The sequence below is a fragment of the Globicephala melas genome, chromosome 12, assembly GCF_963455315.2.
Source record: "Globicephala melas chromosome 12, mGloMel1.2, whole genome shotgun sequence".
NCBI classification, from domain to species: Eukaryota; Metazoa; Chordata; class Mammalia; order Artiodactyla; family Delphinidae; genus Globicephala; species Globicephala melas.
Genome location: NC_083325.1, coordinates 69,003,043 through 69,019,481, shown reverse-complemented (window position 1 = coordinate 69,019,481; position 16,439 = coordinate 69,003,043). Strand labels below are relative to the sequence as shown.

The following is a 16,439-nucleotide window of genomic DNA, read 5'->3' as shown; positions in this document are numbered from 1 at the left end:
ACTGTTAATAAGGAAGGTTCTTGTATGAGAGGTCTGATGTTGTAGGTTTGAGGTAAGGCCCGGAAATACCTACTTTTTGCAAGCATCCTTGGAGATTCTGATGCACAGCCAAGCTGGGGAAACTCTGCTAAATGAACCATCGGAGGGGGCCACCCAGTGAAGCTGAGGGCTTCCTGTCACCGGAGGTATTTCAGCGAAGGCTCGCTGACTACTCAAGAGCAGCTCTGTGTGTATTTAGTGTGGTCTTGGGGAGACGGACAGCTGAGTTCCGAGAGGCTTTTTCAGCTCCCAGATTCCAGGCATGTAGTGTAATTCATACGAAGGTATAAATGATCTCTTTTAATGGAGGGCTTTCCTCACCAAAAATGTATCTGCTGCAGTGGATGCTAATTTCAGGGACCGTGACTAAGTGAAATGAAGGATTTCAAACAATGTAGGCGTGGAGATCTTCCAGTTGTTCCTTAAATCAGTGGCTCCCAAACTTGGCTGGTCTTCAGAGTCATCTGGGAAGCTTTTTAAAAATACAGATTTGGGGGCTCCACTCCAGAACTACTGAAGCAGACTCTCAGGGTGGGTGTGGAAACCAGAAATGGGTAGTTATTAAAAAAAAACAAACCTCCCCAGGTGATTTTGCTGACCTGCCAAGTCTGGGGATCTCAGTTTTCAACCACACAATAAACACCGTTGCCTCTCTCTGCAGAGGAGACATGGCAATAGGACCTGTGCAAGGACCAGGACACAAGAAAGTTCTGGTCTCAGGCTGGAACTTTTTACTTGAGTGTTGGCTTTGCTCTGGGCTCAAATTGCTGAATGTTTTATTAACCCTCATCCTTGGGGTTCAGGGACACAGTGCCCCTATGAGCATCAAAGCACATCTCTCTAGGAAATTGTTGACCTCTGACCCCAATCTCAATGTGGTATTTGGTCCCAACTCTCATCTGAGGCCCTTCCTTTAGATCCCCACACATGATCCCCCCTCTGTCTCTCTTTGGGCCCCAGAAATGACCCCATTGAAGACTGGAGTTCGACATTTCGACAAATAGCAGAGCAGATGCAGAAACTGCCGGAGAAAACGGAAAGCTTTTGTGCTCAATCCTGCAACTGCGGTGAGATCTGCCCCCACCCCTACCCCTCACACCCACCTCCGGACGGCTTGCCACTTAGGGCCTCTGATTTTAGGTTTTGTTACATCATGTCTAAATTCCTGGTGTCGTGTATCTACTAAAATGTTGTAAATCAAATCCTGTTTTCTCGTTTCGGTTTTCACCTTAAGATGTTTTATTTCCATTCGGACCCTGTCTCTTAAATAAGTCATCATTAAACACCTAAATGGTCTAGGGCAGTTTCTATATAAAGAAGCTCTTTTGCATCTGTGTGTAGAAAGTATTGCTTCATGTCTCTTTTATATGTTTCAGTTTCAAATATGGGCTTTAAAGAAAAAATGGGATGTAGTTTCATTCTTCTGCCTAAGACTCTCCAAAATTGGTGTGGCCCTTCTAAGCCTCTACTGCTCCTGTTGCTTTTTTCTCTGGATTGTGGCTGCATCTCACTAACATCATCTGCCCTTCCTTTGACCTTACAAGGGCCTTAACCAAACCCCTGCCCTGCCCCACTCTGCCAGGGATGGGCACATCTGTGACATTCTCTTTGATCTTCCTTTTGCGAGATAGAAAGGCAGGAATTCCACATTACACACAAGTTCTGCATCTTTCATCTCCCAGATGCTCATCTCTCCTCCTCTCTACAATTATTTACTTTTAATCTCCTTTTCTCAGACACTGCTTTTATCATTCTTCTTGCTGTAATCTCTTTATCTTTTTGGTGTGTCATATTATATATCTGTATGGTTACAATCAATGGCTGCTTCACTGGTCTGTCCAAGGAGCATGAAATGTAGTGTTTGGATTAAAAACTGTTATTTAAAAAGTGGGGGATGGAGGAGGGAGAAAGTACTTGGCAAACAAAAACAAAAACAAAAACAAAACCTCTCTGAAAAACCCTTATCCCCAGCTAACAGGACACTCAATTATTCTGGCTTCCTCTCCAGAGTCCTGAATGTACCATAGAAATGACCATAAGTGGCCCTTTCCCCCTCCCCTCCCCTCCCCTCCCCTCCCCTCCCCTCCCCTTCCCTCCCCTTCCCTCCCCTTCCCTCCCCTTCCCTTCCCTTCCCTTCCCTTCCCTCCTCTCCTCTCCTCTCAGTTAAGCCCTCAACCAGCACTCCTCCTCACAGCACACTGGGGGCCACCAGTCCTACAAATGCCTGCTCAGTGGCCACTAAGCAGAGCGCATGTCCAAGAGCCACTAACCAGATTGCATGCACAGTGGTCACTAACTAGTAAACTCCAGGACCTTCCTTCCTCTCCCAGTTTCTCCTGGGTGTCATCACTCTGCAGCCTGAGGGCCTCAGTGGCTCCTCCCAGATGAAGGGTGGAAGTGCCACCAAGATCCTGCTGGAAACCCTGTTACTGGCAGCTCACAAGACTGCGGACCAGAGCATCGCAGCATCTCCGAGGTAGGGAGGATCTGGACCAGAGAGAGATCAGAGTCAGGCAGTGGGTGGGAGGGTGCAGGCAGGGGAATGGCAGATCCAGATCTGGAGGGTGCGCTGGTAGCAGCAAGACTGCAGCCCTGCCGTTCCTTCCCTGGGAAAGGAACTGGCAGGGGGATGCCACTGTTCCCATCACACAGTCACAAAGTCTGGCTTGTTTCCAATGGACCCTGGGTTCCTCAGGTCCAGACCTGATCCCTGTGCACACCTGGGACATCCAAAGCTAACCTAGCTTCCTAGAGTCTTTGATGTGGGGATGGTCCAGGCCATGCAGGGTAGAGGTCATCCTGCTGTGGGCCTGCCTCCCTCACCAGGGTCTCTCGCCTAGCTTCCACGTCGCTCACTTACCCCCTCGTCAACTCTCTGATCCCACCCTCCTCCCAGTGCTCTGGATGCCCTATTCTTCTCTCTGCTCTTTAGTCTTCTTCCCGCTGAAGCCCACTTTGCCCCTGTTGAATGCAGTCTGGCTCTGCTTATCGCTCCCCCACGAGGGACCAGCAGAACTTAGTTTCAAGGGAATTGCACCTTCCCCAGGGCGGGAGGGACTCAGGCTTTCTGAGGGGGCACTGGGCCTGCCCTGGGAGCTGGTGGACTTTCTCCCAGATGCCTTCTGGAAATCCTGCGGACATTTGAGTGGGCTCATCAGGTGACCTAGAGTCAAAGCCCCAAGATCACCACCCTGATGAAGCAAGTCAGCACCAGGTGTGTAGATGTGTATTTGGAGGGGGGAAGCGGCCTGGATGGGGAATGTCATGAGAGCAGGGGAGACTCTACGAGACATGATAACATGGGGAGGGTAGCGGGTCTGTGTGTTGGAGGGTCAGGGTAGGCTTTTGGTTCGTTTACTCCTGTGTTCTTCTGTGTGTGTCTTTCTCTGATCTCTGGATTTTCTTTACTGTGATCTCTCATGTCCTGACCTCTGACCCATTCTCAGCCTGGAGAAAAAAGGCTGAGTATACCTGGTTGGCTGGCAGACCCTGGGCATCATTGTCATCATGGATGGAGTAGAGTGCATCCACACCTTTGGTGCTGGTGGGACCCCGGTGTTGACTTACTTCCCGATTCCTCGTGATCCAAACCAACTGGTCTGCTCTCCAAATTCTTTCCTACTCCCAACCCATGGAGGCTCCTCCTTCAATGTCCATCCTGCCCTATCTAGATAGGCATTTCAGTCAAATGCTCCTTCCTTTGAACCTCACTCAGTCCTTGATCCTTCAGCTCCCAGCCCCATGCTTAGCTATGGCCTCCCAAGTGTGTTACTGCTTACCCTGCACCCCACTTGCCACTTTCCTCCCAGCCCCACTGACACCTCCCCAAACCTAGAACCCTCCTCTCCTTTGAAGCCCATCACTCCTCTCTCCCTGTCCTTAACCTTCCCAGATTTCCAAGATGTCCATGGCTTTCTCATTGGTGATCACAGTGACATGTTTAACCAGAAGGCTGAGCTCAACCAGGTGGGAAGATGATGGGGCTTGGGGAAGTTGGGAAGATAACTGGTGTGCAGAGGGTGGGAGAAAAGAGGAAGGTGGAAACAGGTAGGGGAGTACAATGGGATTCCCTTCTAGAGAGGGAATATGGGTTAAAGGTCATGAGGCCTTGGGGCAGCACAGGAACAGTGTGGAAAGCTCTGGATTCACCCCCCAAACCTGGCTCTGGTCCAGTGCTCTTCCGTCAGCATGCTGCATTATCTTGGGCAAAACACTTTACCTCTTTGAATCTTGGTTTTTACATCTGTAGATAAAAGCTCTGCATTATGTCCTCTAAGGGCCTGTTTGGTCTTCAAGTCTATATGCTGGAGTTTTCCATGGAAAGGACTCTCTCCTCTTTCTCTGCCCCAGGGTCCCCATTTCTCCTTCTCCCACGAAGACTTCTTGACTTCCATCCTGCCATCCCTTGCAGAAACTGACACCGTGCTCTTCATTTTGACCCTGGATGGTGAGAGGGATGATGGGAGTGGTGGGGTGAGGGGATGGAGGCAGCTGAGTGACTCAGAGGAACTATCACTTTTCTGGGTCTTAGGGCAACTGCTCAGAGGGAGGGACAGGAGTGTGTGTCCTGACTGGACCCCAGGGGAGGAGAAAGAACAGCTGAAGAACCAGGCTTTCCACTCTGACGCCCTGCCCCTCTCCTAGACAACCTCAAGGAGGTGCAGATGCTGGTGGAGCAGGTGAAAGAGAAGACCTCCAACGTCCAGGCCTTGGCACACAGCACTGTAGGGCAATCCCTGCCGGAGAGGGTCCAGCCTTGAGGAGGGGACCCGGGGCAGCAGTTACAGCCAGGGCTTCCTGTAACTTCCATCGGGGTTCCTGCTCCTCTCTCTCTCCAGACCCCTCTGAAGAAGCTCTTTCCCTCCATCATCAGCCTCACATGGCCACTGCTTTTCTTCGAATATGATGGGAACTTCATCCAGGTATGGGGAATGAGGAGGTAATATCTGCAGTGAGGGGCACAGAGGAGGAGGGATTCCAGGAATTAGAAAACCCAGGGCCGGAGGGTAGAAAGCTTTGTCTGACTTCCACAAAGCCAGCTGGGCAAGTTCTAGTGTTACCAGGTCACTAGTCAGAGTTTCCAAGTCAATGGGCTACCGCATTCAGTTCTCTCGAGAAATATGCAAAAGTACAGGATAGGCCGCCAATCACCTGACAGATACTCATTTGTCCTTTGTCACAAGTTAATTGTCGATACTATAGTCATCCTCACTGTCCAAAAGCCTTTAAGACATATTTTTTTGCAAGTTGTCCTATGCTGAGTTCACTGCAGATAATAGTACACTGATACAGTCCCTGTTTACTAATGAAATTGTGATCCAGTACAAGCATTGCTAATAACCGTAGAAGTAATGATCACTTTGGGTGCACTTTGCAGTTTAGCGTTTGGAGTGGGCAGCAGGACGTCTGGATGCCAGTTCAGTTCTGCTTCGTGGCCGAAGAAAGAAAGCAGTTTTACACATCTCTGGTCCTCAGTTTTCTCACACGACAGCCCTCCATCCTCCATGGGGCGGAACCAGGCCCATGAAGGGTTGCCCTGGAGAGATGTGGCCTCATCCATTATTCAAACTACTTCCTCCAGGAAGCTTCCCAACTTAACCAGACAACAGCTGACATGCTCCTTATCTGCCCTCAGAACTCAATGGAATTCTCTCCTCTCCCCCGGAACAGGGGATCCACACTCCTTTCAATGTGTATCTTTGTCTTTCCTTCCAAATGGTGTTCATTGGTCATATCCCTACTTCTTTTGGCATGCTTTCCACATTCATTGTCACCTTTGAGATTTCACATCTTCTAAGAAGTCTTTTCCAATGAAACCCACATCTTCTAGACCCCTCCTTTATGTTATATACCCCATCATACTTATAGGTTCCATTGTATAGTCATAATACCTAATACACAGAGGCCTTTGCACTTTACACAATATTTCAGGTATATTATCTCAGTTCTCTTAACAGTCTCCTAAGGAATGTATGTTTAGTGTCCCCATTGCCCAGATGAGGAAGATGAAATTAAGAGATTAAGGGATTATAATCATGACCACACAGATAAGACAGGAGTCAGGATTTGAACTCAGGTTTTGGGACTCTAAATCCATGGTTTACTTCACCATACAAGATAAATTTCAACCATATTCATGAATTGAGCCCGATCCATTTATTCATTCATTCAACAAATATTTTTAGAGTACCTGTCACATGCCCGATAATATCCCAGGGATAGGGGATATAGCAGAGAATGATGATCTGTGATATTTTAAAGAACTGTATTTTTAAAGAAAATTGTAATAACAATACATTTTTTAATTGTCAAAGCTTTAGAAAATACAGAAATCAAAAAAAGGAAAAAAATCATCCATAATCTACCTTCTTCCAAAAACAAAAACAAAAACCACTCAGACAAATTTTGAGACTGTCTCTCTACTTTTTTATGCATATGTAAAAATAGTTATATAAAAATAGGATCATACATGACATGCTGTTTTTAACTTGCTTCTCTTTATTTAAAATTATGAACACCTTTCTGTACTAATATATCTACATCATCATTTTTAATGTCATGTGTTCCACGGTATGTGGACTGTAATTTGTTTACTCTAGCCCCAGTTGTCAAACACTATAGTTTCAATATTATGGCTTTTTTTAAAATGCTGCACAGAATATCCTTATACACACATTTGACTCTCTCATTAGGGTAAACCTCCAAAAGTGGAATCAATGGGTCAAAGGGTGTTTAAAATTTTAAGGCTTTTGATGCTTGTGGTTACCTCCAAAGAGGTTTATAAACAAAGTGTAAAATTGGTTGTTCCCCACAACCTTAAAATACTGGGTAACATTGTTCTTTTTAATCTTCGCTAATCAGCAAAGGAAAAAAAGTGAAACAAAACGAAAGGCATTTCCGTGGTAATTTATATTTAATTACTATGGAGATTGGCTCCTCAAAGACATATATACGCCATTGAATTTTTTTCTTTATTGTACTGCTTCTTCATATCTTTTGGGCATATTCACCCAATCTTTTTTTTTTTAATTAATTTATTTATTTTGGGCTGCGTTGGGTCTTCGTTGCTGCACGCGGGCTTTCTCTAGTTGCGGCGAGAGGGGTCTACTCTTCGTTGCAGTGCACGGGCTTCTCATCGCGGTGTCTTCTCCTGTCGCAGAGCACGGGCTCTAGGGTGTGCGGGCTTCAGTAGTTGTGGCTCACGGGCTCTAGAGCACAAGCTCAGTAGTCATGGCGCATGGGCTTAGTTGCTCCGCGGCATGTGGGATCTTCCCGGACCAGGGCTCGAACCTGTGCCCCCTGCACTGGCAGGTAGATTCTTAACCACTGCGCCACCAGAGAAGCCCCTCATTCTTTATTAGGGTATTTTTTTTCTTACTAATTTATAAGAGAGAGTGTATATAGCAAGGACAGTAGCCTTCTTTTGCTGTTCCATGTTTTCCCCCAGTATGTTATTATTAATTTCTACGTTTTTGATGTAGAGACATTTAATTTACATTTTGGCATAGTCAAATCTATCAATCTTTGTGTGTTTCTTTTTTTCTTGATTCCGGTTTTTATCTTTTTAAATGTACTGAAATTGAAATACAGAGGCTTCTTTTAGAGCTTATAAATATTTCGTTGTAGAAATAGTTTGATGTAACTCAGCCCACACTTTTATTTTGAAAAATTTCAAATCTGCAGAAAACTTGCAAGAATAGTATCAATGATACTATAGTATACTACAGTATACTATACTATACTAATAATACAGCGAACACCCATATGCTTTTTGCTAGATTCACCACTTATTAACATTTTGCCACAGCTGCTTCATCTCTCTTTACCCCTGAATCATTTGAAAGGCGATTGGAGATATGATACTTGACACAAGTTACTGTGTTCCCTAAGAACAACAGGCATTTGTCTATATAATTATAATTATCACACTTGAGAAAATGACAATTAATACAACACTATTATCTCATATACAGACTATATTCAAATTTCCCCAATTATTCCTGTGTTGTTTTTATCTTCCAGATCCAGGATCTGAGCAAGGATAATGCGTTGCATTTCGTTATTGTGTTTCTTTAGTTTTCTTTAATCTGCCTGAGTTCCTCAGTTGTTTTTGATCTCTTTCATCAAAACACTGATATTTTAGAAGTCTAGACCAATTGTTTTGCAGAATGTGCCTCACTTTTGATTTGCCTGATTGTTTCTTCATTATATTCACGTTAAATTTTGGGGCAGGAGTCCTGCATAGATGAGGCTGTGCCTTTATCAGTGTATCACATGTAGAGGCTCCTAATATCAGTTTGTCCCTTTATTGGTGATGCTGCGTTTGATCATTTGGTCAAGGTGGTGTCTGTTAGATTTCTTTGTATCTTATTCCTCAGCAATCTTTCACCCACGGTTTTAGCATCCACTAATGATTCTTGGTTGAATCAGTTATTACTATGATGGTTTTAAAATGGTGATTTTTCTATTTGTATCCTTCTGTCTCCATTTACTAGTTGGCATTCTTCTGTAAAGAAAATCTTTCTTCTCTCCCCCCCTTATCTACATTTGTTTGTTTAGTATTGATATGGACTCATGCATTTTTGTTGTTGTTGTTGTGTGTTTTAATCCATTCCTGTCATTATTCTTTTTTTGGTGTGGGGGTACGCGGGCCTCTCACCACTGCGGCCTCTCCCGTTGTGGAGCACAGGCTCTGGACGCACAGGCTCAGCGGCCATGGCTCACGGGCCCAGCTGCTCCACGGCATGTGGGATCCTCCTGGACCGGGACACGAACCTGTGTCCTCTGCATCGGCAGGCGGACTCTCAACCACTGCGCCACCAGGGAAACCCCATTATTCATTTTAATGCTCAAAATGAGAGCTCATTCAAGCTGGCCTTTGTGTTCTTGTGACATATCTATCCACATTAGCATTTGAACACTCTGCTGTATTTCTTTTTGCCAAAAAAATTTTTTCTTGTTCTCTTATGCAATATACTCTTGTGCCTTGCATTTTTGCTTAACAAAATATACTGAAAATCACTCCACTTCAGTTTAAAAATCTCTTCTTCATCATTTACATTTGTGTTTGTGTGTATTTGTGTGTGTGTGTGTGTGTGTGTGTGTGTGTGTGTGTGTAACCCAGTCATCTCCTATGCAGGAGCACAAAAATGTTGGGCCACATTCACCTTATACTTTCCCTGGTTCCAGCCCTGGAATCAATCATTTTCCAAGGAGCCCTGGTTGTTAGTTGAGATTGGTATTTAGAAATCTAGGTGCTAGGTATGCTCACTGCTACTGGTTTGTTTTGCCTCTAAGCCCTTTCAGTAGAAAGAACAAGGAAATATATATATATATATATATATATATGTGTGTGTGTGTATTCACACACACGTACTCTCCTCCAATATCATCAGTGTATTTACCCATTTGTTCAGTCCTACAGTACATACCGAACAGTTTTGGAATTGCTACCCTAATACGACTGTCATCAACAAACTTACCAAGAAGTGGTTGAGATTTTTGCAGTTCTTTTTGTCCTTTGATCACATCCCGCTAGATAAAGTGTTCAAAAGTCACTTTCATTAATTTTTTTCTTTCTCTCTGTGGTTATGTTATTAATGTGATATATAGTTAGGCTCATTTATTTTTATTTGTTTTAAATTTTAGAGTTTTCTTCAGTTTTTGGTCTCATTTTATCTTTTGAATATGTAAAACATAACATGATTTAAAAGTCAGAACTGTATAAAAAGATGTCCCATTTCCTTCTCTATTCCTTCCATCCCATTCCCACTCATCCCTGTAAGAAACCAATTTCATTACTGACTGACTTATCTCCTGTGTTTCTTTTTACAAAAAAACGTGTGCGTGTTCGTGTATGCTTTGCATTTCCTTCTTTCTTTCTTTTTTAAAAAATTAATTAATTAATTAGTTTATTTTTCGCTGCGTTGGGTCTTCATTACTGTGTGCAGGCTTTCTCTAGTTGCAGAGAGCGGGGGCTACTCTCCGTTGCGGTGCACAGGCTTCTCATTGCAGTGGCTTCTCTTGTTGCGGAGCATGGGCTCTAGGCATGTGGGCTTCAGTAGTTGTGGCGTGCAGGCTCTAGAGCGCAGGCCTATGGAACTCTTCCTCATTATTTTTCACATTTGGGTGTGCTCACACATTTGCGAGGGTTATTCAGGCAGTCTCTTACGTAGGGCATTTGAACTGTGTGTTCATGTAAATACATGAAATATACTCATTTTCTAATGGTATTGTGGTCTTGATGATCCCTTGATTTTGAGTCCTTTATAAATTAGAGATATTAGTCCTTTATTTCTGCTATACAGTTGACAATTGAACAAGGTGGAGGGTTAGGGGCACTGATCCTCTGCACAGTGGAAAATGGTGTAACTTATGGTTGACCCTCTGTATCCATGGTTCCTCCCTATCCACATTCCTGGGATAGGATCATTGTAGTACTGTACTATTTACTATTGAAAAAAGTCTGCGTATAAGTGGACCCTTGCAGTTCAAACCCGTGTTGTTCAAGGGTCAACTATATATTCCATTTTCTTTGGGTTTTAACCATGCAAAAGTCTTTCCTTTAATTTTTCTGGGGTAGAACTTATCAATCTTTTATTGAATTTGGATCTTGATGAACAGAAAGCTCCCCTCACGCCATACCCACTCCATCTGTGTTTTCTTTTAGTACATGTTTTCTTCTAGTGAAAGTGATCTTTCTCTTGCTCTCTTTTTTTTAAAACCATTTTTTAAATTAAAATAGTTAATTTACAATGTTCTGTTAGTTTCAGGTGTACAGCAAAGTGATTAAGTTATATATATATATTCCTTTTCAGATTCTTTTCCATTATAGGTTATTATAAGATATTGAATATAGGTCCCTGTGCTATACAGTAGGTCCCTGTTGTTTATTTTATATATAGTAATGTGTAAATGTTAATTCCAAACTATCATTAAGAGTTTATTCTTGTGTATAGGGTGAGGTATGGACCCAATTTTATATTTTTCTAAATGACTATCCAATTGTCCCAATATATATACTTAAAGTTAATCTTTTCCTGAGTGATTTGAGATGCTACCTGTATCAAACACTCAGTTCGCATGTGCACTGGTTTATTTCTGGACTTTCTTTCTGTCTATTGATGTGCTGGTACCATACTGTTTAATTATAGATGCTTTATGGTAAATTTAATGTCCGATAGAGTTAGTCCTCTCTTCAACACTCTTCTATAGAATTGCTGCCCTTTTTCCACATGAACTTTAAAATGAATGTGTCTAGCTTCAAATTATATAAAATTTAAAGTATTTTTTCGTTAATGGTAGTTAATGTTATAAATGGTTGGTGATATAAATGGTTAATGATATAACCCAGATTTGATTGATCTCTCCCCCACAGGGCAGTCTGACATGCAGCCTATAGCATCAGTACTGCATACTGGCCAGCTTCATTCTGATTGGTCAGATTTCTATTCTTATACTCAGTGTCTTTGTCGATCACTTGTTAAGTATTTTCAGTATACCCCCTGCTAGGGGTTTGTGTGACCAGCTATTTATAGAGTTGCAGAATAAGGAGGTAGAAGTAGTAGCCTGTTTCCTCAGCCTGGCTAGGACCAAATACTTAACCCCCTCAATTCCTTTACTGGACTCCTGTTGCCCTCAAAGTTTGGTAGTAGATATTATAAGTGCAAGATATGAGGGCCAAGAACAGGTGATAGTTATTCCCACAGTACCACGTGTTTGTATAACATTTCAGTTTTCATTGTGCTTTCACATCCATTATCTCATTCATCCGGGAAAAGATCGTGGCAAAGTAGGAAATGCCCTCATCACTAAATCAGGAGACCTGGATTTGGGTCCTGATTCTACGTCTCACTATCAAGTTTACTTCTGACCTCTAGTTTCCATATATGTAGAAACAGGGATAGAAAAAACCTATTCCATAGGGTTGTTATAAGGATTAAATTGAATTAATTTTTCAACAAACATGTATTGATCGGTAATCACGTGTCAGCCATTATCAAAAAGACTGGGGCTCTTGAGCAAAATAAGACACCATCTCTGCTCTCAAGGAGCCTTTAGTTTAGTGGAATGAATCCCAGGATTTCCACTTCTCCCTTGTCTGGTACCTCAGTAACAAGAGGAAGGTGCTGATAAGAGCAAAATCCTACTGTGGAAGGACTCAGGGAAGATATCTGTCTACCAAGGGCCAAAACCACAAATATGTGGGGAATTCCCTGGTGGTCCAGTGGTTAGGACTCAGCACTTTCACTGCCATGGGCCCAGGTTCAATCCTCGGTTGGGGAGCTAAGATCCTGCAAGCTGTGCAGAACGACCGAAAAAAAAAAAAAAAAAGAAAAGAAAAGAAAAAAGAAAGAAAACCCCACAAATATGTGAAGCTGCCAGGTTTGCCGGGAATGGCCCTGGCTGATGGAGCAAATTATGTCTACTTTTTTGGGGGGCGGGCCGTGCTGAGCATCATGTGGGCTCAGACCCATGCCCCCTCCATTGGAAGCATGGACCCTTAACCACTGGACTGCCAGGGAAGTCCCTATGTCTGCATTTTTGATCCCTGGATTCCTGTCAGATAATAAGGCCCTGTTCACTCTGCTGCTCTAATGTCCCCTAATTTTCAATATCCCCGTGTGTCTGCCCTATTTAGAAGTTCCAGCATGAGCTAAGCACCAAGTGGGTGCTGAATACGGTGAGTACAGGAGCCCACGTGCTTCTTGGGAAGATCCTCCAAAACCACATGCTGGACCTCCACATTTGCAACTCCAGGTTCTTCTGGCGGGCTCTGGCCGTGCTGCAGCTAGGACATGATGGGATGGGGCTGGGTGGGGCCTGGCTTCAATGCCTAGGCTGCCATAGGAGGGTGTATTTCAGAGGTATGTAGATGTGAAGGGGTAAGGATTGACTTTTCTCTTGTGCCTCTCCTTGTCCTTCTATCAGGCCCAGCCTCTCCTCTAAGGAGTATATGTGCACACATGGGTGCGTGTTTGCGCAATTATAACTATTAGGCAAGATTCTTTCAGTTACACATATGTGTGACAGAAATCCAATTTGTACTGGTTTAACTAAGCAAGGCAAATGATTGGTTCATGTAACTGAACAGTAGCTAGATCCAGAAACGCAAAATGACATGCTCCAGAACTTTCAGCCCTTAGCTCTGCTTTCCTCTGTGTTGCTCTCATTCTCAGGCAGGTTTTCTCCACTAGGTGGCAAATTGGCCACTAGCAGTGCCAGCCTAACATCCTACCAATTTGGCAACTCTGGCGGAAGGAGAGTTTATCTGTCCCTGCGATTCCTGCAAATACCTGGGGGAGGGTCCTCATTGGTTTGTCTTGGGTCACATGCCCATCCCTGAGCCAATCACTGTTCTCCAGGGGAAAGCAGCCCTCTGCCCAGGCCTGGGTCACCCATGCTCTCTCTTTAAGATGGCAATGGAGGAAGGGGCATGAAGTGAGCCTCAATCAAACAGTGTGGCCTGAGAATGGGGAAGCAATAATTCCCCAGAGGAGAATCAAGGTGCTGATACCAGGAGGAGGAGGCATGGATGCTGAGCAGATAGCACAACAGATGGTCCTGAAAGTAGGGTTGCTAGATATAGCAGAGAAAAATATAGGACACTGGTTAAATTTGAATTTCAGAGAAATAAAGAATATTTTTTAGTATAAGTATATCCCATGCAATATTTGAGACATACTTATACTAATTTTTAAAAATTATCCATCTGAAATTCCATTTAACTGGGTATCCAATATTTTTATTTGCTAAATCTGGCAACTCTACATGAAAGGAACCCATGAATCGGCATTTAGTGAGCAGCCATCAGGGCCCTAAAACAACCTTCTCGAATGAGTAAAACCAACCAACTGGGAAAAAAAATCCTTTATGCTTTTCTAGTTCCTGGAGTTGGGGCAGGTAGGGGGAGCCAGAGCTACCTATGATCCAGTGCTTGCCATCCCAGAGTGGCCCATCTAATGGAGGAGAGACAAAACCAACACTTGAAACACAGAACAATTAAGCGTCAAATTGCATGATCCTTACTGAAGTCCAATAGAACATCAAAGAAGGTAGGACCTATGCACTATAGTAAAGCAGAAGACTTCATGGAAGAGGTAATGTTTGAGCTGGGCCTACTGGTTATGGCTTGGAGAGGTGAAGGACTGAAGGGCACTTTTGTTAGAAGGAGTATTAGCCAAGGCCCAGAGGGGGGCTAGGCATGATATGTGAGGGACACAGGTTTGGAGTCACTTTACAGAGTGGTGAGGGAGCAGGAAGGGGAGAAACTGTGGAAGATTAAAAGCCAGACAGGAATTGGGACTTGCCAACACAGCTAGATCTGTGCTGTCCAGCCACCAGTCACACGTGGCCATTGAGCACTTGAACTGAACTCCAAATTTTATTTAAAAAGTGAAGCATGTAAAGTTTTCATTAAATGCAACTCTATTCTTTTGGTAGGACTCTATTTCACTTTTGCATTGAAATTCAGCACCTGAATTGAAATGTGCTGTAATTGTAAAATACAAACTGGACTTCAAAGACATGGTACAGAAATATTGTAAAATATCTCACTAATAATTTTTAATACTGTTGACATGTTGAAATGATATTTTGGATATATTGGATGAAATAAAACATGACTAAAATTTATTTCACCTGTTTCTTTTTTAATGCTGTGCTAGAAAATTTTAAATGACATATGTGACTCATTATATTTCTATTGGACAGTGCTGAGCTAGATGGAGAGGAAAAGGGTGGTGAAAAAAATAGAAGCAGTGTTTGCAGATGAACTGTCTTACAGCAGTATAAAGGATGGATGTAGTTAGGGAGGAAACCAGAGGGAATGAGTTCAGTTTAAGATGACCAACCTTTGGGATTGCGGGGACATGGCCAAAAATACGACCAATTTGCCATTAATTCTCCAGTGTAACCCAGCCAACCAAGGCCCACCACCAACCCTTTTACCCCAGTTTTCCTTTACAGCTGGGGATTGTAAGTTTGGGATTGCCTACAGGGACGAATTCTCTACAGCTGGTCTTCGAGATCCCAGACTCCCATTCTCCCTTGACCCCATTCTCAGCTCCCATGGCTTTCTAGCCCAGCATGGATGTTACCACTTCTTCCACAGCGGTTCTGGGGACAGCCCAAATCTCGATGCATCGAGAGCCTCCTCCAGGCGATCCACTTCCCTCAGCCACTGTCGGATGATATTCGAGCAGCTCCCATCTCCTTCCACGTCCAGGTTGCACAAGAGAAGGAACAGGTAACTCGCGAACTGCTAGTCATCTAGCAAACACTTACTGAGTACTTACGATGTGTCAGGAACTTGTCTCGGCACTGAGTTTACAAAGCTCAGTGACACTCTGCAAGGAACTCCCCCTGGTTGTTCCAGGGGGACAAGTAGTCAGAGAAGTGTGAAAAAGGTACTACAGGGGTGCCGAAAAGGAGTCTTCAGTTTTGCCTAGGAGGGGAGTCAGGAAAGAGAGGGAGAACTGGGTCACGAACCAGTCTTGATGAATAGGAGTTTTCTGGGTCAGGATGAAGGCTACTCTCTGCTCTTGACCCACCTCATTTCAATTTCTGGTGTTTGAAAACTCCCTTCTATTCTTTTTTTTAATTTATTATTTTATTTATTTATTTTTGGCTGCGTTGGGTCTTCGTTGCTGAACGCAGTCTTTCTCTAGTTGCGACGAGCGGGGGCTACTTTTCGTTGCGGTGCGCGGGCTTCTCATCGCGGTGGCTTCGCCTGTTGTGGAGCACGGGCTCCAGGGTGTGCGGGCTTCAGTAGCTGTGGCTCGCGGGCTCTAGAGCGCAGACTCACTAGTTGTGGCACACGGGCTTAGCTGCTCCGTGGCATGTGGGATCTTCCGGGACCAGGGCTTGAACCCGTGTCCTCTGCATTGGCAGGCAGGTTCTTAACCACTGCGCCACCAGGGAAGCGCCTCCGTTCTATTGTTGCATCCAACCTGGTATCTTCTGACTCCCACACTGAATGCCCTAGCTCCTCCAGGGTTCTTCCTCAGACGACCTCACTTTCTCAGGCTTCAGTTCTCGCTGCCTCCTCCCCACAGGTGATCCCCATAGCCTTGCTGAGCCTCCTGTTCCGGTGCTCCATCCCTGAGGCCCAGGCATACCTGGCTGCAGCTCCCTTTGTCCGTGAGGCTGTCAGGAGCGCCCTCACCCGGCCAGGTCGGAAGCGCAACGCCGACCTCTTGGAGACTCTAGATCCTGCTGTGCCGTGAACTGGTGTTTCTGGGTGCGTGGAGGGGGCCAGCCCACCCCACGGGGACTTGTTGGGCCAGCAGCACGTGAAGTGGGAGGAGAGGGCCAGTCTCCAGGAGCACCAGCCGCCCAGGCTGGGGAGACAGCGTCTCTCTCCTTTGGGGAGATCTTGCTGTTCACCCAGTGGTATCCAC

At 44.5% G+C, this 16,439-nt stretch overlaps 1 protein-coding gene across 1 annotated transcript in view; it reads left to right on the top strand.

The window, feature by feature from the left end:
- Window positions 1-16,439, top strand: part of GCKR (glucokinase regulator) — a 24,342-nt gene extending 7,903 nt beyond the window's left edge. The window contains 12 exon segments of the mRNA XM_030858117.2: window positions 1,000-1,069; window positions 1,071-1,106; window positions 2,397-2,515; window positions 3,155-3,253; window positions 3,486-3,583; window positions 3,932-4,005; window positions 4,390-4,486; window positions 4,684-4,787; window positions 4,878-4,961; window positions 12,680-12,825; window positions 15,148-15,286; window positions 16,095-16,439. Of these exon segments, the coding sequence (XP_030713977.1) occupies window positions 1,000-1,069; window positions 1,071-1,106; window positions 2,397-2,515; window positions 3,155-3,253; window positions 3,486-3,583; window positions 3,932-4,005; window positions 4,390-4,486; window positions 4,684-4,787; window positions 4,878-4,961; window positions 12,680-12,825; window positions 15,148-15,286; window positions 16,095-16,265 (1,237 nt within the window). The 3' untranslated portion in view covers window positions 16,266-16,439.